This window comes from Salmo salar, chromosome 26, assembly GCF_965601325.2.
Source record: "Salmo salar chromosome 26, fSalSal1, whole genome shotgun sequence".
Taxonomy (NCBI): Eukaryota; Metazoa; Chordata; class Actinopteri; order Salmoniformes; family Salmonidae; genus Salmo; species Salmo salar.
This window is the reverse complement of record NC_138316.1, coordinates 35915001-35940877: the sequence shown is the minus strand read 5'-3', so window position 1 is coordinate 35940877 and position 25877 is coordinate 35915001. Positions and strand designations below refer to the sequence as shown.

General features: G+C 47.6%; 1 protein-coding gene across 3 annotated transcripts in view; it reads right to left on the bottom strand.

Annotated features, from left to right (window-relative positions):
- Positions 1–2290: 2290 nt before the first annotated feature.
- Positions 2291–25877, bottom strand: part of LOC106562734 (proprotein convertase subtilisin/kexin type 6) — a 101387-nt gene continuing 77800 nt past the window's right edge. Inside the window, exons 19-21 of one of the 3 annotated variants that reach the window (XM_045708239.2) lie at positions 22126–22255; positions 9812–9924; positions 2291–3367 (exon numbers count right to left, since the gene is read on the bottom strand). In XM_045708239.2, coding sequence (XP_045564195.2) covers positions 3270–3367; positions 9812–9924; positions 22126–22255 — 341 coding nt within the window. In that variant the 3' untranslated portion in view covers positions 2291–3269. Of the gene's footprint in view, positions 3368–3946; positions 4012–7633; positions 7843–9811; positions 9925–22125; positions 22256–25877 lie in introns of those variants that run through there. The other 2 variants (XM_045708240.2, XM_082969673.1) reach the window with 2 other exon arrangements.

The following is a 25877-nucleotide window of genomic DNA, read 5'->3' as shown; positions in this document are numbered from 1 at the left end:
ACTGCCTCTGGAAGCAACGTCAGCACAATAACTGTTCATCGGGAGCTTCATGAAAAGGGTTTCCATGGCCGAGCAGCACACAAGCCTAAGATCACCATGGGCAATGCCATGTTTTTCATCCGCATTCTCTGGAGTGATGAATGACACTTCACCATCTGATAGTCAGACGGACAAATCTATGTTTGGCGGATGCCAGGAGAACGCTACCCCATCGAACACTTTTGGGATGAATTGGTCAGTGCCCGACCTCACTAATACTCTTGTGGCTTGTACCACAGGAATAACCCTCTTGTACCACAGGAATAACTCAGAGTACCACAAGACTACCACAGGAAAAGTACCACAGGAATATTTGACTGTGTGTTAAATTTACCAGGATTACCACAGGACATTTTTGTAAATTGCAACGTCAGACATAGTTGTGGGGTTGTTGTGTGTTTTCTGGGAAGTCAGCGTTAGACTGAGAAAGCTCAAACGAACATGATTTCCAGAGAGCATGGTGTTATCAGACACCCTGAAGTGATCAGAATTTTGACACTAAATCCTATTTAAACCATCATGTTAGTAAGAAGGTATGCAAATGTAAAGGGAAAGAGATTAAGTGAAATCCCTGCAAGGTGTTTTCAATTAGAGAACGCATTGTAATGTGCCAAGCTAAATGAAATGATGTTTAATTCATGCTGGTGAAAACTGAGGCTTAGATTCAATCAGTTCAGCGTTAACCGACAATTGCATAGCATATCATTGTTTTTATTTAGGCGATGTCATAGGTGTAACGGTGAGCGACTGCTCATGTGGTCATTGTCACAAAGCCACACCCTTTCCACTCGCTTTAGAAGTTCAGAACGAGAAAGTGTAGGAAATATAGAAATTACATTTACATTTAAAATCATTCAACAAAATAATAAAGATCTATATCAGCCTTATCAAAGTGAAGATTACATCACACATTCCAGTGTTCAACTTGTGCCACATGGGATTTCTACTAAAAGACGGTTGGTTGTTTAACAACTAAGCCGACGGGTGCGCAACTATTGGGCAACACAGACAGGGTTGGCTTCGACTGTTTACATGTACACTATATTACGTCCACAATGTTTATTAAAAACATAAATCAATTTGCACAATGAGCATTTATTGTCTTCACCGATACATTACAGTTGTTGGTTAGCTAGCTAGCGGTTTTTTTTTGCCATATCAGCTTAGACATGAACAGTCAAAACACCTCAAAACAACATGTGATCAATATACAACGAGCTGAAACGAGTCACCTACGATTCCCCACATTGCAGCTTCTCGTCATTGTTGCTAGCTATCTGGTCATCCAGAATCACAACAACACACAGACAGACGTCTGCCCCATCGAAGCGAGCGCATTGTTTACGTGACGTTGTCAGCTAGCCCGTCTATGCGACTCATGTCTACGATAGGTATAATACTGGAAGCAGTGTTGCCAACTCATTTTCAGGTTAAGTTGCTAGAGGCAGGTTGATTTGTTGCTAAAAACGTAAAATTGCGTCATTACGTAGAATACGCAATAACGTTGCTCAAATTGACTGGCCATCTCGGCAAAAAATACGATTTGACATTTGTTCAGGTACAGACTCCCACTCTTTTCTGTACTTCTGGCTGTACAAATTTGATTGAGACATGTTGATTTATGTTGTAAGTTCTGTTCAAGATCAAACATTCGTGACCAACTGTATTCATTGGGTTTGGCTCGTACTATTGCTGCTGCAGTCAGCCAACAATAATTTGCAATTTGCTGAAATTGCTGCTGGCCTGTGCACGAGCTGAGCGCCTGCTGCTGACGTCACTCACACTTTTGCCGCCAGGCACGTGTTGTGACTGAGTGTGTGACAGAGAAAATCGTTGTGTTATTTAGAGGGAAAATGCATTCTAGCGTTTGAGTCACTTTTCAAAAGTTGCTAAAAGTTCCAAATACATTTTAAAAGTAGCTAAATTTGTTGCTAGGTGCTGTTTGAAAAAAAAAGTTGCCAGGGTAGTCTGAAAAGTTGCTAAATCTAGCAACAAAATTGCTAAATTGGCATAACTGACTGGAAGCCACTTGTGGATGTGGCAGCTCAACGCAGTTCCACCTCCGACATCGGCTAAACATGGTGAATCGATTGAATCTAGGCCTGAGGCTTTAGAAACAACTTAACAACAATGTTGACTTCACAAACACCTTTTATTGGTTTGTTAAAATTTGATAAGAGTCATATTCGGGTTGAAGCTTTAGTGAGTTTGAAAGCCTGTGTCAAACATTTCTGTGCAACAAGAGATCATACACAATTTACGTATTTTATTTAATACATAAAAACAAACGATAAAAACATCAAATACACATTCTAAAATGTACAACAGCATTTGAAATGGTACAGTATACAAGAATTGTACAGTATTCAGTAATAGTCCCATGTAGCTCAGTTGGTAGAGCATGGTGCTTGCAATGCCAGGGTTGTGGGTGTGATTCCCACGGGGACCAGTATGAGAAAATGTATGCACTCACTAGTCACTCTGAATAATAGTGTCTGCTAAAATGTAAATACAATTACAGTAATTCATTGTTTTACATATTTCTTTATAAAAAAAACGAAAAGCCTTATACAGTATAAAAAAAAAATGTGAGGAAGTTTGTATCTTAAGTATGAAAAAGTTGATCCGGGTCGTATTCGGTAGGGCACACAACAGAAAACAGAAAAGTTCAAGTAGTCCCTTCATGTTTCAGTTTGTCTTGTTCCATTTGGTGCCTTATAATACGATCCCCATTTTGAGTGATGCTGTTTCTTTATCAACCAGCTCATACTATTCAGGTGACCAATTCACTTCCAAAAAATAGTGGTTCAATCAGAGAGTTATCGACTAACATGTGTAGTCGTAAAAAGTACTGTACTTTACAACAATGCAGCATTAGAATAAAAAATATACATGTTACATACTGTATATAGTTTTTTTAATAAAAAAGACAACTTTAAAATACTGTATATATCGTATGAAAATCAAGTCTACCCTTTGCGGGGTAAAATTGATGGGAGGAATAGTGTGTGTTCCAGGGTTGGGGTCAATTCCATTTCAATTCAGCGGATTCGGGAACGCATTGAGGGAAATGGAATTGACCCCCAACCCTGGTGAAGGCCTATTCATTCTTTCTTTTCATTCAGACACAGACATTAGCTAGTTTGTAAATGTACAGCAGATGAGGAAGTGGTGGGTTCCACGCAGGGTTCCTCTCCAGGTTCCACTCTTCAGGTTCTCTACTAGGATTCTCAACCGGTCATCAGACAGGTTCTGCAGCAGAACTGGCGGAACAGCTTCTTCTCACACAGCCGGTTGGACTTTACCATCTCACAAAACACCTCGTCGGCTAGAGGGAGAGAGAGAGAGAGACTTCATAGATTATACACACAGCCGGTTGGACTTTACCATCTCACAAAACACCTCGTCGGCTAGAGGGAGAGAGAGAGAGACTTCATAGATTATACACACAGCCGGTTGGACTTTACCATCTCACAAAACACCTCGTCGGCTAGAGGGAGAGAGAGAGAGAGACTTCATAGATTATACACACAGCCGGTTGGACTTTACCATCTCACAAAACACCTCGTCGGCTAGAGGGAGAGAGAGAGAGAGACTTCATAGATTATACACACAGCCGGTTGGACTTTACCATCTCACAAAACACCTCGTCGGCTAGAGGGAGAGAGAGAGACTTCATAGATTATACACACAGCCGGTTGGACGTTACCATCTCACAAAACACCTCGTCGGCTAGAGAGAGAGAGAGAGACTTCATAGATTATACACACAGCCGGTTGGACTTTACCATCTCACAAAACACCTCGTCGGCTAGAGGGAGAGAGAGAGAGACTTCATAGATTATACACACAGCCGGTTGGACTTTATCATCTCACAAAACGCCTCGTCGGCTAGAGGGAGAGAGAGAGAGAGACTTCATAGATTATACACACAGCCGGTTGGACTTTACCATCTCACAAAACACCTCGTCGGCTAGAGAGAGAGAGAGAGAGAGAGAGACTTCATAGATTATACACAGAGCTATACCCCCACTCTCTGACCGACTCTCACAACCCCCATTCTCTGACCGACTCTCACAACCCCCATTCTCTGACCGACTCTCACAACCCCCATTCTCTGACCGACTCACTCCCAACTCCCCTCTCTACCGACTCTCTCCCAACTCCCCTCTGACCGACTCTCTCTCAACTCCCCTCTGACCGACTCTCTCTCAACCCCCCTCTGACCGACTCACTCCCAACTCCCCTCTCTGACCGACTCTCTCCCAACCCCCTTCTCTGACCGACTCTCTCCCAACCCCCTTCTCTGACCGACTCTCTCCCAACCCCCTTCTCTGACCGACTCTCTCCCAACCCCCTTCTCTGACCGACTCTCTCCCAACCCCCTTCTCTGACCGACTCTCTCCCAACCCCCTTCTCTGACCGACTCTCTCCCAACCCCCTTCTCTGACCGACTCTCTCCCAACTCCCCTCTCTGACCGACTCTCTCCCAACCCCCTTCTCTGACCGACTCTCTCCCAACCCCCTTCTCTGACCGACTCTCTCCCAACTCCCCTCTCTGACCGACTCTCTCCCAACTCCCCTCTGACTGACTCTCTCCACACAGCCAAATGGCATCAATAGAGTAATTTTTTTATTTTATTTATTTATTTCACCTTTATTTAACCAGGTAGGCAAGTTGAGAACAAGTTCTCATTTACAATTGCGACCTGGCCAAGATAAAGCAAAGCAGTTCGACAACATACAAAAACACAGAGTTACACATGGAGTAAAACAACATACAATCAATGATGCAGTAGAAAAATAAAATAAGACTATATACAATGTGAGCAAATGATGTGAGATAAGGGAGGTAAAGGCAAAAAAATGCCATGGTGGCAAAGTAAATAAAGTATAGCAAGAAAAACACTGGAATGGTAGATTTGTAGTTTGAAGAAAGTTCAGAGATAAAATATAAATAATATGGGCCAAAGGAGCAAAATAAATAAAATAAATAAATACAGTAGGGGAAGAGGTAGTAGTTTGGGCTAAATTATAGATGGGCTATGTACAGGTGCAGTGATCTGTGAGCTGCTCTGACAGCTGGTGCTTAAAGCTAGTGAGGGAGATAAGTGTTTCCAGTTTCAGAGATTTTTGTAGTTCGTTCCAGTCATTGGCAGCAGAGAACTGGAAGGAGAGACGACCAAAGGAGGAGTTGGCTTTAGGGGTGACCAGAGAGATATACCTGCTGGTGCGCGTGCTACAGGTGGGTGCTGCTATGGTGACCAGTGAGCGGAGATAAGGGGGGACTTTACCTAGCAGGGTCTTGTAGATGACCTGGAGCCAATGTGTTTGGCGACGATTATGAAGCGAAGGCCAGCCAACGAGAGCGTACAGGTCGCAGTGGTGGGTAGTATATGGGGCTTTGGTGACAAAACGGATGGCACTGTGATAGACTGCATCCAGCTTGTTGAGTAGGGTATTGGAAGCTATTTTGTAAATTACATCGCCGAAGTCGAGGATTGGTAGGATGGTCAGTTTTACGAGGGTATGTTTGGCAGCATGAGTGAAGGATGCTTTGTTGCGAAATAGGAAGCCAATTCGAGATTTCACTTTGGATTGGAGATGATTGATGTGAGTCTGGAAGGAGAGTTTACAGTCTAACCAGACACCTAGGTATTTGTAGTTGTCCACAAATTCTAAGTTAGAACCGTCCAGAGAAGTGATGCTGGACAGGCGGGCAGGTGCAGGCAGCGATCGGTTGAAGAGCATGCATTTAGTTTTACTTGTGTTTAGGAGCAGTTGGAGACCACGGAAGGAGAGTTGAATGGCATTGAAGCTCGTCTGGAGGGTTGTTAACACAGTGTCCAAAGAAGGGCCAGAAGTGTACAGAATGGTGTCGTCTGCGTAGAGGTGGATCAGAGATTCACCAGCAGCAAGAGCGACATCATTTATGTATACAGAGAAAAGAGTTGGCCCAAGAATTGAACCCTGTGGTACCCCCATAGAGACTGCCAGAGGTCCAGACAGTAGGCCCTCCGATTTGACACACTGAACTCTGTCAGAGAAGTAGTTGGTGAACTAGGCGACGCAATCGTTTGAGAAACCAAGGCTACTGAGTCTGCCGATGAGGATGTGGTGATTAACAGAGTCAAAAGCTTTGGCCAGGTCAATGAATACGGCAGCACAGTATTGTTTCTTATCGATGGCGGTTACGATGTCGTTTAGGACCTTGAGCGTGGCTGAGGTGCACCCATGACCAGCTCTGAAACCAGATTGCATAGCGGAGAGGGTGCGGTGGGATTCGAAATGGTCGGTAATCTGTTTGTTGACTTGGCTTTCGAAGACCTTAGAAAGACAGGGTAGGATGGATATAGGTCTGTAGCAATTTGGGTCAAGAGTGTCACCTCCTTTGAAGAGGGGGATGACAGCAGCTGCTTTCCAATCTATGGGAATCTCAGACGACACGAAAGAGAGGTTGAACAGGCTAGTAATAGGGGTTGCAATAATTTCGGCAGATAATTTTAGAAAGAAAGGGTCCAGATTGTCAAGCCCAGCTGATTTGTAGGGGTCCAGATTTTGCAGCTCTTTCAGAACATCAGCTGAATGGATTTGGGAGAAGGAGAAATGGGGGAGGCTTGGGCGAGTAGCTGTGGGGGGTGCAGTGCTGTTGAATGCAGTAGGGGTAGTTAGGTGGAAAGCATGGCCAGCCGTAGAAAAATGCTTATTGAAATTCTCAATTATAGTGGGCTTATCGGTGGTGACAGAGTTTCCTATCCTCAGTGCAGTGGGCAGTTGGGAGGAGGTGTTCTTATTCTCCATGGACTTTACAATGTCCCAGAACCTTTTAGAGTTGGAGTTGCACGAAGTGAATTTCTGTTTGAAAAAGCTAGCCTTGGCGTTTCTAACTGCCTGTGTGTATTGGTTTCTAACTTCCCTAAAAAGTTGCATATCGCGGGGGCAGTTCGATGCTAATGCAGAACGCCACAGGATATTTTTGTGTTGGTTAAGGGCAGTCAGGTCTGGGGAGAACCAAGGGCTATATCTGTTCCTGGTTCTACATTTCTTGAAAGGGGCATGCTTATTTAAGATGGAGAGGAAGGCATTTAAAAAAATAACCAGGCATCCTCTACTGACGGTATGAGCTCAATATCCTTCCAGGATACCAGGGCCAGGTCGATTAGAAAGGCTTGCTCGTTGAAATGTTTCAGGGAGCGTTTGACAGTGATGAGTGGAGGTCGTTTGACCGCTGACCCATTACGGGTGCAGGCAATGAGGCAGTGATCGCTGAGATCTTGGTTGAAAACAGTAGAGGTGTATTTAGAGGGCACGTTGGTTAGGATGATATCTATGAGGGTGCCAGTGTTTGCGGCTTTGGGGTTGTACCTGGTGGGTTCATTAATAATTTGTGTGAGATTGAGGGCATCAAGCTTGGATTGTAGGATGGCTGGGGTGTTAAGCATGTCCCAGTTTAGGTCACCTAGTAGCACGAGCTCTGAAGATAGATGGGGGGCAATCAGTTCACATATGGTGTCCAGAGCACAACTAGGGGCCGAGGGGAGTCTATAGCAGGCGGCAACGGTGAGAGACTTGTTTTTGGAGAGGTGGATTTTTAAAAGTAGAAGTTCAAATTATTTGGGTACAGACCTGGATAGCAGGACAGAACTCTGCAGGCTATCTCTGCAGTAGATTGCAACACCGCCCCCTTTGGTCGTTCTATCTTGTCTGAAAACGTTGTAGTTAGGGATGAAGATTTCAGAGTTTTTGGTGGACTTCCTAAGCCAAGATTCAGACACAGCTAGGACATCCGGGTTGGCAGAGTGTGCTAAAGCAGTGAATAAAACAAACTTAGGGAGGAGGCTTCTAATGTTAACATGCATGAAACCAAGGTTATTACGGTTACAGAAGTCATCAAAAGAGAGCGCCTGGGGAGTAGGAGTGGAGCCAGGCACTGCAGGGCCTGGATTCACCTCTACATCCCCAGAGGAGCAGAGAAGAATAAGTATGAGGGTACGGCTAAAAGCTATAAGAATTGGTCGTCTGTGACGTCCAGAATAGAGAGAAAAAGGAGCAGGTTTCTGGGGGCGATAAAATAGCTTCAAGGTATAATGTACAGACAAAGGTATGGTGGGATGAGAGTACAGAGGAGGTAAACCTAGGCATTTAGTGATTATGAGAGAGATATTGTCTCTAGAAACATCATTGAAACCAGAAGATGTCATAGCATGTGTGGGTGGAGGAACTGAGAGGTTGGATAAGGTATAATGAGCAGGGCTAGAGGCTCTACAGTGAAATAAGCCAATAAACACTAACCAGAACAGCAATGGAGAAGGCATATTGACATTAAGGAGAGGCATGCTTAGCCGAGTGATCAAGGGTCCAGTGAGATTCAGACAGCTAGCCGGGCCATAGGTAGCAAGCTGGTGGAAGATTGGAGGGAGGTCTGTTTTTAGCCACTGATACTGTAAGTCAGGGGGAAACACTTTAACACTACCTTTAAATATCTTATTCTATACCACCATCACCGTGTCATGAATGTCGTCCCACTCAAAAACAACAAATCATCTTGGTGTGATGTTATGATAATACCATAAAGAAAAACTCATATTTTTCAAGCAAAACTATTATTCGCATTGGTACCTTTGTCAACCATTGCAAATGTTCAATTCATTTACATTTCCTAGCCAGAATAAAATGGCCTTTTTTTCTAAAATGACACTGGTCACGATCCATTGTGAATGCCTACTGTATGAATCATTACCCCCAGCTCCAAAGCCCTACCACCACTGTAACGGCCGTCGAAGGGAGTAGACCAAGGCGCAGCGGGTTGAGTGCTCATAATTAACTTTATTTAGAACACTAAACAAAACAAGAAAAACACGACAGCCAAACAGTACTGTCAGGTACATGAAACACTGAACAGAAAATAACCACCCACAAACACAATGAGAAAAAACCCTACTTAAATATAGTCTCTAATCAGAGGCAAGGAGATACAGCTGCCTCCAATTAGAGACCAATCCCAAACACTTCCAACCTAGACATAGACAACCTAGAATAAACATAGAAATAGACTAACATAGAACATAACCCAAAAACCCCAAAACACACAAAACAAACACCCCCTGCCACGCACTGACCAAACTACAATAACAAATAACCCCTTTTGCTGGTCAGGACGTGACAACCACACACTTCAGAAAAGGGACAAAGCCCATTCAATTGAAAACGCCTCTGCTTGGTTCAGTTATGGTCCATTTTCACATGGCGGTAAAAAGACCAACTAGTTATTACAATAACGACCAAGCAGGTGGTTCTGGCTGTGAGAGCTGAAAGCTGAAAGCAGCTTCTAAGAGCCTAGCTGCAGTAGCTACTGTACTGTATCTGGCCCCCAAATGGCACCTTATTCCATATATAGTGCATTACTTTGTACCAGGGCCCATAGGGTGCAATTTGGGATGCAACTTGATGGTCCGAGAGAGAATTCAAAGCAGTTGTTAATGGCAATTACAGGCCTTTCAGAATCGCCACCTATTTCACTCAGGGTGAAAGAGATTAAGTGTGACACAGGGGTCACAGCATTGACATTGTTAGCACCCCGCGCCAATCTGTTCTGCATTCACACAATTCATTCACACAATTCAATCACACAAGTCTCCTGTATTGTCATCCCACCAGAGAAAGAACTGTTGGAGTATGTGTCACCACCGCTATTTGTGTGTGTGTGTGTCTGAAAGTGTGAGTGTGTATTTCAGGCCTTTTGAGTGACCCTCAACAAGCTTTCATACACTCACCATTGTTACAGGTGGCGTTCACGATGCACGTCCTGCTGACGAGGTTGTAGCTGTCTTTGCACTTGACGCAGGTCGTCCCGGGGCCGTCGCAACTCAGGCAATTCTCCTCACACCTGGACACCACACCCACACAATAAGAAGGAGGGACAAAAGAGAATGAGAGAGAATGAAAAGAAAGAAAGAGTATGGAATACGTCCAGAAAACAAGGTGGGCCTTTTTCCCCCCAGAGAGATGTAGAAAGAGAGACAGAGAGGAGGTTGAGAGCGAGAAAGAGAGACAGAGGGGTAGAGAAAGAGAGGGGGAAGGTTGAGAGAGAGAAAGAGAATGTATTGGATAATGAATAGCGACAAGAAGACAATTATGTTATAAATATTTATGGAAGGGTCTGACCTAGTGGGTGATGGGACAGGGTCTGACCTAGTGGGTGATGGGACAGGGTCTGACCTAGTGGGTGATGGGACAGAGTCTGACCTAGTGGGTGATGGGACAGAGTCTGACCTAGTGGGTGATGGGACAGGGTCTGACCTAGTGGGTGATGGGACAGGGTCTGACCTAGTGGGTGATGGGACAGAGTCTGACCTAGTGGGTGATGGGACAGAGTCTGACCTAGTGGGTGATGGGACAGAGTCTGACCTAGTGGGTGATGGGACAGAGTCTGACCTAGTGGGTGATGGGACAGAGTCTGACCTAGTGGGTGATGGGACAGGGTCTGACCTAGTGGGTGATGGGACAGAGTCTGACCTAGTGGGTGATGGGACAGAGTCTGACCTAGTGGGTGATGGGACAGAGTCTGACCTAGTGGGTGATGGGACAGAGTCTGACCTAGTGGGTGATGGGACAGGGTCTGACCTAGTGGGTGATGGGACAGAGTCTGACCTAGTGGGTGATGGGACAGAGTCTGACCTAGTGGGTGATGGGACAGAGTCTGACCTAGTGGGTGATGGGACAGGGTCTGACCTAGTGGGTGATGGGACAGGGTCTGACCTAACGGGTGATGGGACAGAGTCTGACCTAGTGGGTGATGGGACAGGGTCTGACCTAGTGGGTGATGGGACAGAGTCTGACCTAGTGGGTGATGGGACAGAGTCTGACCTAGTGGGTGATGGGACAGAGTCTGACCTAGTGGGTGATGGGACAGGGTCTGACCTAGTGGGTGATGGGACAGAGTCTGACCTAGTGGGTGATGGGACAGAGTCTGACCTAGTGGGTGATGGGACAGGGTCTGACCTAGTGGGTGATGGGACAGGGTCTGACCTAGTGGGTGATGGGACAGAGTCTGACCTAGTGGGTGATGGGACAGGGTCTGACCTAGTGGGTGATGGGACAGGGTCTGACCTAGTGGGTGATGGGACAGAGTCTGACCTAGTGGGTGATGGGACAGAGTCTGACCTAGTGGGTGATGGGACAGAGTCTGACCTAGTGGGTGATGGGACAGAGTCTGACCTAGTGGGTGATGGGACAGGGTCTGACCTAGTGGGTGATGGGACAGGGTCTGACCTAGTGGGTGATGGGACAGGGTCTGACCTAGTGGGTGATGGGACAGAGTCTGACCTAGTGGGTGATGGGACAGAGTCTGACCTAGTGGGTGATGGGACAGGGTCTGACCTAGTGGGTGATGGGACAGGGTCTGACCTAACGGGTGATGGGACAGAGTCTGACCTAGTGGGTGATGGGACAGGGTCTGACCTAGTGGGTGATAGGACAGAGTCTGACCTAGTGGGTGATGGGACAGAGTCTGACCTAGTGGGTGATGGGACAGAGTCTGACCTAGTGGGTGATGGGACAGGGTCTGACCTAGTGGGTGATGGGACAGGGTCTGACCTAACGGGTGATGGGACAGAGTCTGACCTAGTGGGTGATGGGACAGGGTCTGACCTAGTGGGTGATGGGACAGAGTCTGACCTAGTGGGTGATGGGACAGAGTCTGACCTAGTGGGTGATGGGACAGAGTCTGACCTAGTGGGTGATGGGACAGGGTCTGACCTAGTGGGTGATGGGACAGAGTCTGACCTAGTGGGTGATGGGACAGAGTCTGACCTAGTGGGTGATGGGACAGGGTCTGACCTAGTGGGTGATGGGACAGAGTCTGACCTAGTGGGTGATGGGACAGAGTCTGACCTAGTGGGTGATGGGACAGAGTCTGACCTAGTGGGTGATGGGACAGGGTCTGACCTAGTGGGTGATGGGACAGAGTCTGACCTAGTGGGTGATGGGACAGAGTCTGACCTAGTGGGTGATGGGACAGGGTCTGACCTAGTGGGTGATGGGACAGAGTCTGACCTAACGGGTGATGGGACAGGGTCTGACCTAGTGGGTGATGGGACAGAGTCTGACCTAGTGGGTGATGGACAGGGTCTGACCTAGTGGGTGATGGGACAGGGTCTGACCTAGTGGGTGATGGGACAGGGTCTGACCTAGTGGGTGATGGACAGGGTCTGACCTAGTGGGTGATGGGACAGGGTCTGACCTAGTGGGTGATGGGACAGAGTCTGACCTAGTGGGTGATGGGACAGAGTCTGACCTAGTGGGTGATGGGACAGGGTATGACCTAGTGGGTGATGGGACAGGGTCTGACCTAGTGGGCGATGGGACAGAGTCTGACCTAGTGGGTGATGGGACAGAGTCTGACCTAGTGGGTGATGGGACAGAGTCTGACCTAGTGGGTGATGGGACAGGGTCTGACCTAGTGGGTGATGGGACAGGGTCTGACCTAGTGGGTGATGGGACAGAGTCTGACCTAGTGGGTGATGGGACAGGGTCTGACCTAGTGGGTGATGGGACAGGGTCTGACCTAGTGGGCGATGGGACAGAGTCTGACCTAGTGGGTGATGGGACAGGGTCTGACCTAGTGGGTGATGGGACAGAGTCTGACCTAGTGGGTGATGGGACAGAGTCTGACCTAGTGGGTGATGGGACAGGGTCTGACCTAGTGGGTGATGGGACAGAGTCTGACCTAGTGGGTGATGGGACAGGGTCTGACCTAGTGGGCGATGGGACAGAGTCTGACCTAGTGGGTGATGGGACAGAGTCTGACCTAGTGGGTGATGGGACAGAGTCTGACCTAGTGGGTGATGGGACAGGGTCTGACCTAGTGGGTGATGGGACAGGGTCTGACCTAACGGTGATGGGACAGGGTCTGACCTAGTGGGTGATGGGACAGAGTCTGACCTAGTGGGTGATGGGACAGGGTCTGACCTAGTGGGTGATGGGACAGGGTCTGACCTAGTGGGTGATGGGACAGAGTCTGACCTAACGGGTGATGGGACAGAGTCTGACCTAGTGGGTGATGGGACAGAGTCTGACCTAGTGGGTGATGGGACAGAGTCTGACCTAGTGGGTGATGGGACAGAGTCTGACCTAGTGGGTGATGGGACAGAGTCTGACCTAGTGGGTGATGGGACAGGGTCTGACCTAGTGGGTGATGGGACAGAGTCTGACCTAGTGGGTGATGGGACAGGGTCTGACCTAGTGGGTGATGGGACAGGGTCTGACCTAGTGGGTGATGGGACAGAGTCTGACCTAGTGGGTGATGGGACAGGGTCTGACCTAGTGGGTGATGGGACAGAGTCTGACCTAGTGGGTGATGGGACAGAGTCTGACCTAGTGGGTGATGGGACAGAGTCTGACCTAGTGGGTGATGGGACAGAGTCTGACCTAGTGGGTGATGGGACAGGGTCTGACCTAGTGGGTGATGGGACAGAGTCTGACCTAGTGGGTGATGGGACAGAGTCTGACCTAGTGGGTGATGGGACAGGGTCTGACCTAACGGGTGATGGGACAGAGTCTGACCTAGTGGGTGATGGGACAGGGTCTGACCTAGTGGGTGATGGGACAGGGTCTGACCTAGTGGGTGATGGGACAGAGTCTGACCTAGTGGGTGATGGGACAGGGTCTGACCTAGTGGGTGATGGGACAGGGTCTGACCTAGTGGGTGATGGGACAGGGTCTGACCTAACGGGTGATGGGACAGGGTCTGACCTAGTGGGTGATGGGACAGAGTCTGACCTAGTGGGTGATGGGACAGGGTCTGACCTAGTGGGTGATGGGACAGAGTCTGACCTAGTGGGTGATGGGACAGGGTCTGACCTAGTGGGTGATGGGACAGGGTCTGACCTAGTGGGTGATGGGACAGGGTCTGACCTAGTGGGTGATGGGACAGGGTCTGACCTAGTGGGTGATGGGACAGGGTCTGACCTAGTGGGTGATGGGACAGAGTCTGACCTAGTGGGTGATGGGACAGAGTCTGACCTAGTGGGTGATGGGACAGAGTCTGACCTAGTGGGTGATGGGACAGGGTCTGACCTAGTGGGTGATGGGACAGAGTCTGACCTAGTGGGTGATGGGACAGAGTCTGACCTAGTGGGTGATGGGACAGGGTCTGACCTAGTGGGCGATGGGACAGAGTCTGACCTAGTGGGTGATGGGACAGAGTCTGACCTAGTGGGTGATGGGACAGAGTCTGACCTAGTGGGTGATGGGACAGGGTCTGACCTAGTGGGTGATGGGACAGGGTCTGACCTAGTGGGTGATGGGACAGGGTCTGACCTAGTGGGTGATGGGACAGAGTCTGACCTAGTGGGTGATGGGACAGGGTCTGACCTAGTGGGTGATGGGACAGAGTCTGACCTAGTGGGTGATGGGACAGAGTCTGACCTAGTGGGTGATGGGACACAGTCTGACCTAGTGGGTGATGGGACAGGGTCTGACCTAGTGGGTGATGGGACAGAGTCTGACCTAGTGGGTGATGGGACAGGGTCTGACCTAGTGGGTGATGGGACAGAGTCTGACCTAGTGGGTGATGGGACAGAGTCTGACCTAGTGGGTGATGGGACAGGGTCTGACCTAACGGGTGATGGGACAGGGTCTGACCTAGTGGGTGATGGGACAGAGTCTGACCTAGTGGGTGATGGGACAGAGTCTGACCTAGTGGGTGATGGGACAGAGTCTGACCTAGTGGGTGATGGGACAGGGTCTGACCTAACGGGTGATGGGACAGGGTCTGACCTAGTGGGTGATGGGACAGGGTCTGACTTAGTGGGTGATGGGACAGAGTCTGACCTAGTGGGTGATGGGACAGGGTCTGACCTAGTGGGTGATGGGACAGGGGGGGAGAGAGTGGATTATGGGACGGGGGGGGAGAGAGTGGATGATGGGACAGGGGTAGAGAGAGTGGATGATGGTACAGGGTCTGACCTAGTGGATGATGGGACGGAGAGAGAGTGGATGATGGGACAGGGGGAGAGAGAGTGGATGAGGGGACGGGGGAGAGAGAGTGGATGATGGGACAGGATGGGAGAGAGTGGATGATGGGACAGGGGAGAGAGAGTGGATGATGGGACAGGATGGGAGAGAGTGGATGATGGGACAGGGGAGAGAGAGTGGATGATGGGACAGAGGGAGAGAGAGTGGATGATGGGACAGGGGGAGAGAGAGTGGATGATGGGACAGGGGGAGAGAGAGTGGATGAGGGGACAGGGGGAGAGAGAGTGGATGATGGGACAGGGGGAGAGAGTGGATGATGGGACAGGGGGGGAGAGAGTGGATGATGGGACAGGGGGAGAGAGAGTGGATGATGGGACAGGAAGAGCGAGAGTGGATGATGGGACAGGGGGAGAGAGAGTGGATGATGGGACAGGAGAGAGAGTGGATGATGGGACAGGGGGAGCGAGAGTGGCATGGCTCAACAAGAACTGTAACAATGTAAAGCAATAGAAAGAGAAAGAGGTGATAGAGAGAGACAGAGAGAGAGTGAGTGGAGTCACAAGATAGACTAAATGGATTTAAACTGGCCATGCTGATTAGGATTATTTCTTTGCGATATGATTAGGTTTTTCTTCATTTTTTAGTAGATTGTAGATTGAAATAGAACAACATAATATTTGATGTTTCTGCATGCCAATAATAAAGCCCTCAATAATATACTGTAAACAGGTTCTCTCTCTCCCCCCTCTCTCTCTCTGTCGCTCCTTCTCTTGTAACTAAAACCTTTCCTTGCCCTGTTACCCATGGGCCATAGCCTTTACAGCTATTTTATTGCCTTCTAGCACCGTGGCCACAAGCCACCCACACCCCTTCTCTTCCTCTTCCTGACTATCCCTCTTTCCCCCTGCCATTTCCAGCTCATGCCACAAACCGGAGAGAGTAAGCAAGAAAGAGAAACTGAGAGGGAAGCAAAGATAGAGGAAGTGAGAGAGGAAGAGAAATAGAGTGAGGGGGAGAGAGAATGAAAGCTAGAGAGAGAGAGAGAGAGAGAGAGAGAGAGAGAGCTAGAGCGAGAGAGAGGGGGGGAATAGAGAGAGAGAGAGAGAGAGAGAGAGAGAAAGAGAGGGGAGAGAGAATGAGAGCTAGAGAGAGAGAGAATGAGAGCTAGAGAGAGAGAATGAGAGAGAGAGAGAGAGAGAGAGAAGGGGGAGAGAGGGGGGAAGAGAGAGAGAGAGGGGAGAGAGAATGAGAGCTAGAGAGAGAGAGTGAGAGCTAGAGAGAGAGAGGGGGAATAGAGAGAGAGAGAGAGGAGAGAGAATGAGAGCTAGAGAGAGAGAGAATGAGAGCTAGAGAGAGAGAATGAGAGAGAGAGAGAGAGAGAAGGGGGAGAGAGGGGGGAAGAGAGAGAGAGAGAGAGAGAGGAGAGAGAATGAGAGCTAGAGAGAGAGTGAGAGCTAGAGAGAGAGAGAGAGAGAGAGAGAGGGGAGAGAGAATGAGAGCTAGAGAGAGAGAATGAGAGAGAGAAGGGGGAGAGAGGGGGGAAGAGAGAGAGAGGGGGGAGAGAGAATGAGAGCTAGAAAGAGAGAGAATGAGAGCTAGAGAGAGACAAAGACAGAGAGACATAAAGAAGGAAAGAGTGAGCAAGAGAGACAAAGAGAGAGCAAAACGATGACATAGAGAAAGAACTAAAGGAGAATCCATCCCTGGTGCCGTCGCAAAACCATGACCTTCTATCAGAGCCTCTCTTTGGTCCTGACATCTCCCATAAACCACTGGACTGATTTATAAAAATCCCTGTGCGTCAAAAACAGCTTTCTCCCTCCCCACTCCTCAGTGGAAAGAGAGGAGAGAGAAAGAGAGATAGAGGAGAGAGTAAACGAGAGAGAGTTTGAGAAAGCGAGTGCCCCTCACCATCCTGCACTCAGTCATTACGGTGAGCTAAAGGGATGTTGATGCTGCCATTAAATGCTCGGCGTTGGTGTAGGTGAGATTTACACCCTCAGTCAGTCCTGTTGATCCTGTTTGACTGCACAATGCCATCTGATTTAAAGACAATTATGGAGATGACAAAGAATAATGAGTGGAGCAGAGGGACAACAAACAGAAGGATATAGTGGAGCAGAGGGACAACAGACAGAAGGATATAGTGGAGCAGAGGGACAACAGACAGAAGGATATAGTGGAGCAGAGGGAGAACAGACAGAAGGATATAGTGGAGCAGAGGGACAACAGACAGAAGGATATAGTGGAGCAGAGGGACAACAGACAGAAGGATGTAGTGGAGCAGAGGGACAACAGACAGAAGGATATAGTGGAGCAGAGGGAGAACAGACAGAAGGATATAGTGGAGCAGAGGGACAACAGACAGAAGGATATAGTGTAGCAGAGGGACAACAGACAGAAGGATATATTGGAGCAGAGGGACAACAGACAGAAGGATATAGTGGAGCAGAGAGACAACAGACAGAAGGATATAGTGGAGCAGAGGGACAACAGACAGAAGGATATAGTGGAGCAGAGGGACAACAGACAGAAGGATATAGTGTAGCAGAGGGACAACAGACAGAAGGATATAGTGGAGCAGAGGGACAACAGACAGAAGGATATAGTGGAGCAGAGGGACAACAGACAGAAGGATATAGTGGAGCAGAGGGAGAACAGACAGAAGGATATAGTGGAGCAGAGGGACAACAGACAGAAGGATATATTGGAGCAGAGGGACAACAGACAGAAGGATATAGTGGAGCAGAGGGACAACAGACAGAAGGATATAGTGGAGCAGAGGGACAACAGACAGAAGGATATAGTGGAGCAGAGGGACAACAGACAGAAGGATATATTGGAGCAGAGGGACAACAGACAGAAGGATATAGTGGAGCAGAGGGAGAACAGACAGAAGGATATAGTGGAGCAGAGGGCCAACAGACAGAAGGATATAGTGGAGCAGAGGGACAACAGACAGAAGGATATAGTGGAGCAGAGGGACAACAGACAGAAGGATATAGTGGAGCAGAGGGACAACAGACAGAAGGATATATTGGAGCAGAGGGACAACAGACAGAAGGATATAGTGGAGCAGAGGGACAACAGACAGAAGGATATAGTGGAGCAGAGGGACAACAGACAGAAGGATATAGTGGAGCAGAGGGCCAACAGACAGAAGGATATAGTGGAGCAGAGGGACAACAGACAGAAGGATATAGTGGAGCAGAGGGACAACAGACAGAAGGATATAGTGGAGCAGAGGGACAACAGACAGAAGGATATAGTGGAGCAGAGGGACAACAGACAGAAGGATATAGTGGAGCAGAGGGACAACAGACAGAAGGATATATTGGAGCAGAGGGAGAACAGACAGAAGGATATAGTGGAGCAGAGAGACAACAGACAGAAGGATATATTGGAGCAGAGGGACAACAGACAGAAGGATATAGTGGAGCAGAGGGAGAACAGACAGAAGGATATAGTGGAGCAGAGGGACAACAGACAGAAGGATATAGTGGAGCAGAGGGACAACAGACAGAAGGATATATTGGAGCAGAGGGACAACAGACAGAAGGATATAGTGGAGCAGAGGGACAACAGACAGAAGGATATATTGGAGCAGAGGGACAACAGACAGAAGGATATAGTGGAGCAGAGAGACAACAGACAGAAGGATATAGTGGAGCAGAGGGAGAACAGACAGAAGGATATAGTGGAGCAGAGGGACAACAGACAGAAGGATATAGTGGAGCAGAGGGACAACAGACAGAAGGATATAGTGGAGCAGAGGGACAACAGACAGAAAGATATAGTGGAGCAGAGGGACAACAGACAGAAGGATATATTGGAGCAGAGGGACAACAGACAGAAGGATATAGTGGAGCAGAGGGACAACAGACAGAAGGATATATTGGAGCAGAGGGACAACAGACAGAAGCATATAGTGGAGCAGAGGGACAACAGACAGAAGGATATAGTGGAGCAGAGGGACAACAGACAGAAGGATATAGTGGAGCAGAGGGACAACAGACAGAAGGATATATTGGAGCAGAGGGACAACAGAGAGAAGGATATAGTGGAGCAGAGGGACAACAGACAGAAGGATATATTGGAGCAGAGGGACAACAGACAGAAGGATATAGTGGAGCAGAGGGACAACAGACAGAAGGATATAGTGGAGCAGAGGGACAACAGACAAAAGGATATATTGGAGCAGAGGGACAACAGACAGAAGGATATATTGGAGCAGAGGGACAACAGACAGAAGGATATAGTGGAGCAGAGGGACAACAGACAGAAGGATATATTGGAGCAGAGGGACAACAGACAGAAGCATATAGTGGAGCAGAGGGACAACAGACAGAAGGATATAGTGGAGCAGAGGGACAACAGACAGAAGGATATAGTGGAGCAGAGGGACAACAGACAGAAGGATATATTGGAGCAGAGGGACAACAGAGAGAAGGATATAGTGGAGCAGAGGGACAACAGACAGAAGGATATATTGGAGCAGAGGGACAACAGACAGAAGGATATAGTGGAGCAGAGGGACAACAGACAGAAGGATATAGTGGAGCAGAGGGACAACAGACAAAAGGATATATTGGAGCAGAGGGACAACAGACAGAAGGATATAGTGGAGCAGAGGGACAACAGACAGAAGGATATAGTGGAGCAGAGGGACAACAGACAGAAGGATATATTGGAGCAGAGGGACAACAGACAGAAGGATATAGTGGAGCAGAGGGACAACAGACAGAAGGATATAGTGGAGCAGAGGGACAACAGACAGAAGGATATAGTGGAGCTGTGTTTTTTGTTTGCAACAGCAGCCACAACTGGCCCGTCCGACAACGACGCAACTTTGGCAGCTACATCAGGTCCTGATCGACCCGCACTGCGTTCCTGTGATCGTCCTCAAGACCGGTGTGCTAGTTTAGACCGGTGTGCTAGAGAGACATACCAATTAATGAGACCCAGATGGTCGATGGTACTGACCCTCAGTCAGTCAATCTCCAACAGAAGAAAAGTGAAAGAGAGGTGAGAGAGAAGGGAGGTAGAGAGAAGGGAGGGAGAAGGGACAGAGAGGAGAGAGAGAAGGGAGGTAGAGAGAAGGGAGGGAGAAGGGACAGAGAGGAGAGAGAGAATGAAGAGAGGGCAGGGGAAGAAGGGAGAGAGAAAAGGGAGAGCGAGACAAGTGGAAATAGAAAATGAAAGTGAAAAAAAACAGAGAGAGGGTAAGAGGAGCGCTGATGTTGAAGGTAGTTCAGAGATTTCTTTAAGAGGAGCGCTGATGTTGAAGGTAGTTCAGAGATTTCTTTAAGAGGAGCGCTGATGTTGAAGGTAGTTCAGAGATTTCTTTAAGAGGAGCGCTGATGTTGAAGGTAGTTCAGAGATTTCTTTAAGAGGAGCGCTGATGTTGAAGGTAGTTCAGAGATTTCTTTAAGAGGAGCGCTGATGTTGAAGGTAGTTCAGAGATTTCTTTAAGAGGAGCGCTGATGTTGAAGGTAGTTCAGAGATTTCTTTAAGAGGAGCGCTGATGTTGAAGGTAGTTCAGAGATTTCTTTAAGAGGAGCGCTGATGTTGAAGATAGTTCAGAGATTTCTTTAAGAGGAGCGCTGATGTTGAAGGTAGTTCAGAGATTTCTTTAAGAGGAGCGCTGATGTTGAAGGTAGTTCAGAGATTTCTTTAAGAGAAGCGCTGATGTTGAAGGTAGTTCAGAGATTTCTTTAAGAGGAGCGCTGATGTTGAAGGTAGTTCAGAGATTTCTTTAAGAGAAGCGCTGATGTTGAAGGTAGTTCAGAGATTTCTTTAAGAGGAGCGCTGATGTTGAAGGTAGTTCAGAGATTTCTTTAAGAGAAACGCTGATGTTGAAGGTAGTTCAGAGATTTCTTTAAGAGGAGCGCTGATGTTGAAGGTAGTTCAGAGATTTCTTTAAGAGGAGCGCTGATGTTGAAGGTAGTTCAGAGATTTCTTTAAGAGGAGCGCTGATGTTGAAGGTAGTTCAGAGATTTCTTTAAGAGGAGCGCTGATGTTGAAGGTAGTTCAGAGATTTCTTTAAGAGAAGCGCTGATGTTGAAGGTAGTTCAGAGATTTCTTTAAGAGGAGCGCTGATGTTGAAGGTAGTTCAGAGATTTCTTTAAGAGGAGCGCTGATGTTGAAGGTAGTTCAGAGATTTCTTTAAGAGGAGCGCTGATGTTGAAGGTAGTTCAGAGATTTCTTCAAGCCTTAATCCCACATGAATAGGAAAGATTGGCACCATCTAATTAGAGGCTGCTAATCTTTGCCACAGAGGGTTCAGAATATGAACTCAGCTGGAATTTAGACTACTTTTAAGAGAAGTAGATGAATAACTTGGAGTTTAACGAAGCCTTAATTGTGTTTTTATAACTGACAACTGATTTTCTGGAAATTAAGCCTTGTCTTGGACTAAAAAGCAATGGAAATTCTGTATGGAAAACTGACCCAGAATTTCCTGTTTGGCACTTTTCACCCTACAGAGCCAAGCCAAGCCAAGCTGTACTGTAGCCTGGTTACACATCCACCATACTTGGATCCACTGGAACAGTGCTGGACAGGACAATGTGAAAAGAAAAGATCCAAATATCCAGTGCAGTACAGTTTGGGTTGGCCCAATAGTGTGAGAAGGGTACTGTATATCTCTTAAAATTATATGGACAGATTAATGGAGGGTCTGAAGCCCCTGGCCCAGGCCCGTAGAGAAGGAAATAGAATCTTGTCCTCTAGCCGGCTCTCTCTCTCTGTCAAACCCTCTGGTTTCACAGCGCCTAAAAAAGGGACTTGAATGGAAGCCTATGGCAGGTGCAGGAAAATCTCCCGCTCGATTTTCAGCATATAGCATAACGTTTAGAATTTCTGCCCTACAGTTAAGATTTAAAAGGGCGAGCTTTGAAATCCATAGTGTTTCCAGGGTCTATAAGCTTTAGTGATTGTCCCAGGTAGCTCAGTTGGTAGAGCATGGCACTTGCAACACCAGGGTTGTGGGTTCAATTCCCAAAAGGGACCAGATAGCAGAATGTATGGACTCAATACTGTAAGTCACTCTGGCTAAGAGTGTCTGCTAAATTACTGAAATACAATTAAGCCTGATGATGGGGTCACTCACTTGTGACACATCCCCTGGTGGTAGCCAGCATCCTCTGTTGAGTAGTATCCTGGGGCGCAGGTCTGAACACACCTCCACTCTTGCTGCAGGTGATCTCTGGCACACTGGATACACTCCTCCTTACCTGGACCTGCAACAACACACAGCAACAGTTTCGAACAGAAAAGGACTGGTCCATCTTTAGCCCAGTGGGGTGAGTTGTATCATTATTTGGCTAATAATAGGTCCTCAAGGAAACAAATTGTCTGGTGTGTAAGAAATTCCTGGGCCGATTTCTGGTCCCAGTCCGTTCCTGGTTCAAAGTACTTTAAACGGCTGTCCCCTGAACATTCGGTGGTGCGTAGACCAAAAGTAAAACATCAAATGCAAAGGGGGTCTGACCGCACTCAAAATGATGATACCTTTCCTAATCCCAATTGCCAATAACAACATATAAGACATGTATACAATTTATTTGGAATTGAAGCCAGATACATGCCTTTAGGAAACTGTCTGGCTTGTTTTGGGGACGAACAATCCCTTTAATGTACCCCCTCTTTCTCTCTCTCTCATTACAATCAGTGCCAGGGCCTTGGTTGAGAGGTGAACCACTAATTCAGCTCCTCTACTACAGCATCTCTCTCTGTTTTGAGGCTTAGTTCACTTGTTCCACAGACATGCACACAGTCACGCACACATGTGCGCACACACAATCTAATCCCTCAGCTTTCTCTCCCCACAGCACGTCTGGCTCTGTCTGTCAATACTACTGGCTCAGGGCAACGCCAGAGCTTCGCCAGCTAAATGTCAACTGCGTCCGATGGCCTAACCCCAGGACACAGCGCTCATAATTAGGGGCCGATTTAATTAATGTAAATCAATGAGCGAATTGACTTAAATCTGACACCCATGTAGATCACAGACGTGAGATGTCGACGCCGTGTCGAAAGGAATGATCACGATAAGCAGAACTGGCAAGCAACCTTATAGTTGGCAAATTCAGTCATTCGTTGTGAAATGATGGTATTTTCATGTCTTCGGACCATAGCACAGATTCCAATCCAAGTGCCAGTGCTGTTTAGCAAACTCCAGACATTTATATTTGTTGGAGGACATGAAAATAGAGCTCGTTGACCACGCACACAAGTGTCTCTGCCAGGAGGCTGAAACTTGGCCAAATGACAGTGCCTTCAGAAAGTATAAACCTCTTGACTTATTCCACATTTTGTAGCCTGAAATCAAAATTGATTAAATAGATTTTTTCTCTCACCCATCTACACACAATACCCCATAATAACAAAGTGAAAATATGATTTTAGACATTTTTGCAAATGTATTAAATGAAATACATAAATATCTAATTTACATAAGTATTCACACCCCTGAGTCAATACTTTGTAGAAGCACCTTTGGCGGCGATTACAGCTTTGAGTGGTCTTGGGTATGTCAGTATCAGCTTTACACATATGAATTTGGGAATTTTCACCCATTCTTCCTTTTCTCAAACTCTGTTAAGTTAAATGGGGAGCGACGGTGAACAGCAATCTTCAAGTCTTTTCAGATTTTCAATGGGATTCAAGTCTGGGCTTTGACTGGACCACTCAATGACTTTCACATTCTTGTTATGAAGCCTTTCTAGCGTTGCTTTGGCTGTATGCTTGGTGTTTTCCTGTTGAAACGTAAATCTTCGCCCCCAGTCTAAGGTAATTTGCTCTCTGAAGCAGGTTCTCATCAAGGATTTGCCTGTATTTGGCTCTTCACCAGTCTCCCAGTTCATGCTGCTTAAAAGCATCCCCATAGTATAATGCCGCCACCACCATGCTTCACGGTAGGGATTGTGTTAGACAGGTGATGAGCTGTGCCTGGTTTTCTCCAGACGTAGCGCTGTGCATTCAGGCAAAAGAGTACATTTTTGTCTCATCAGACCACAGAATCTTTTGCCTTATGATCTCAGGGTCTTTCACATGCCTTTTTTCAAACTCCAGGTGTGCTGTCATGTGACTTTTTCTCAGGAGTGGCTTCTTTCTGGCCACTCTCCCATAAAGCCCAGATTGGCAAAGTGCTGAGACTGTTGTCATTCTGGCAGGCTCTCCCATCTAAGCCAAGGAACTCTGTAGGGTTCTAAGTCGCCTCCCTGACCAAGGTCCTTCTTGCTCGGTTGCTCAGCTTGGTCAGACGGCCAGTGATGGAAACCAGTGTGCTCTTGGAAACTTTCAACCCTCTAGAAATTGTTTTCTACCCTTCCCCAGATATATGCCTCATCACAATTCTATCTCAGAGATCTACAGACAGTTCCTTGGACTTCATGGTATAGTTTCTGCTCTGACATGCACTGTCAACTGTGAAACCTTATATAGACAGGTATGTTTCTTTCTAAATCATGTCCAATCAATTGAATTGGCCACAGGTGGACTCTAATCAAGTGACATCTCAAGGATGATCAAAGGAAATTGGAGGCACCTGACTGAGCTCAATTTGGAGTGTCATAGCAAAGGGGTGTGAATGCTTAAGTAAATTAGTTCTTTCTGTATTTCATTTTCAATAAAACTTGTTTAAAAACATGTTTTGTTATTATGGGGTCATTATGCGGTATTGTGTGTAGATGGGTGAGAAAATTCAGGTTGTAACACAACAAAATGTGGAATAAGTCAAGGGGTATGAATGCTTTCTGAAGGCACTGTATGTGCTGGAGCGTGCGAGATGTTCTCACCAGAACAGGCCAGTATGACAGTGTGACACAGCAAGGTCACTCTGACACTATGACCTCCATAAATGGGTCATATAGACCGTTGACATTTGATCCTGACATTAATAGTTCAACGTTAAGAGGACCTGTGAGTGAAAAAATGCAAACGTCTACTAATGCCATTGAGTGTAATACTCAGAAATACATTCCGGAAACCTGTCTCTCTCTCTCACACACACACACACACACACACACACACACACACACACACACACACACACACACACACACACACACACACACACACACACACACACACACACACATAGAACTGGGGTAGTGTCTGGCCCCATGTTTCTCTTGGATGTCAGGCGCTGTGTGTCCAGCGACTTGCCTTCTCTGGTCCCAGACATAAGGTCCCTTCCCCCCCAGACTCCTGCTAACTTCATCTGTCCTTATAAAACATTTTACAAAAAGGCTCAGTGCCATTATCCTCGCAAGAGGAGAGTGCCGGAGTATTGCAAACAGGGATGCCAATATTTTTTACTCCTATCTTTATGAGAACAGGAGGTGTGACAGGGACACTGACCTGTGCAGGTAGAGCAGGAGGTGTGACTGGGACACTGACCTGTGCAGGTAGAGCAGGAGGTGTGACAGGGACACTGACCTGTGTAGGTAGAGCAGGTGTGACTGGGGCACTGACCTGTGCAGGTAGAGAAGGAGGTGTGACAGGGACACTGACCTGTGCAGGTAGAGCAGGAGGTGTGACAGGGACACTGACCTGTGCAGGTAGAGCAGGAGGTGTGACAGGGACACTGACCTGTGCACGTAGAGCAGGAGGTATGACAGGGACACTGACCTGTGCAGGTAGAGCAGGTGTGACAGGGACACTGACCTGTGCAGGTAGAGCAGGAGGTGTGACAGGGACACTGACCTGTGCAGGTAGAGCAGGAGGTGTGACAGGGACACTGACCTGTGCAGGTAGAGCAGGAGGTGTGACAGGGACACTGACCTGTGCAGGTAGAGCAGGAGGTGTGACAGGGACACTGACCTGTGCAGGTAGAGCAGGTGTGACAGGGACACTGAC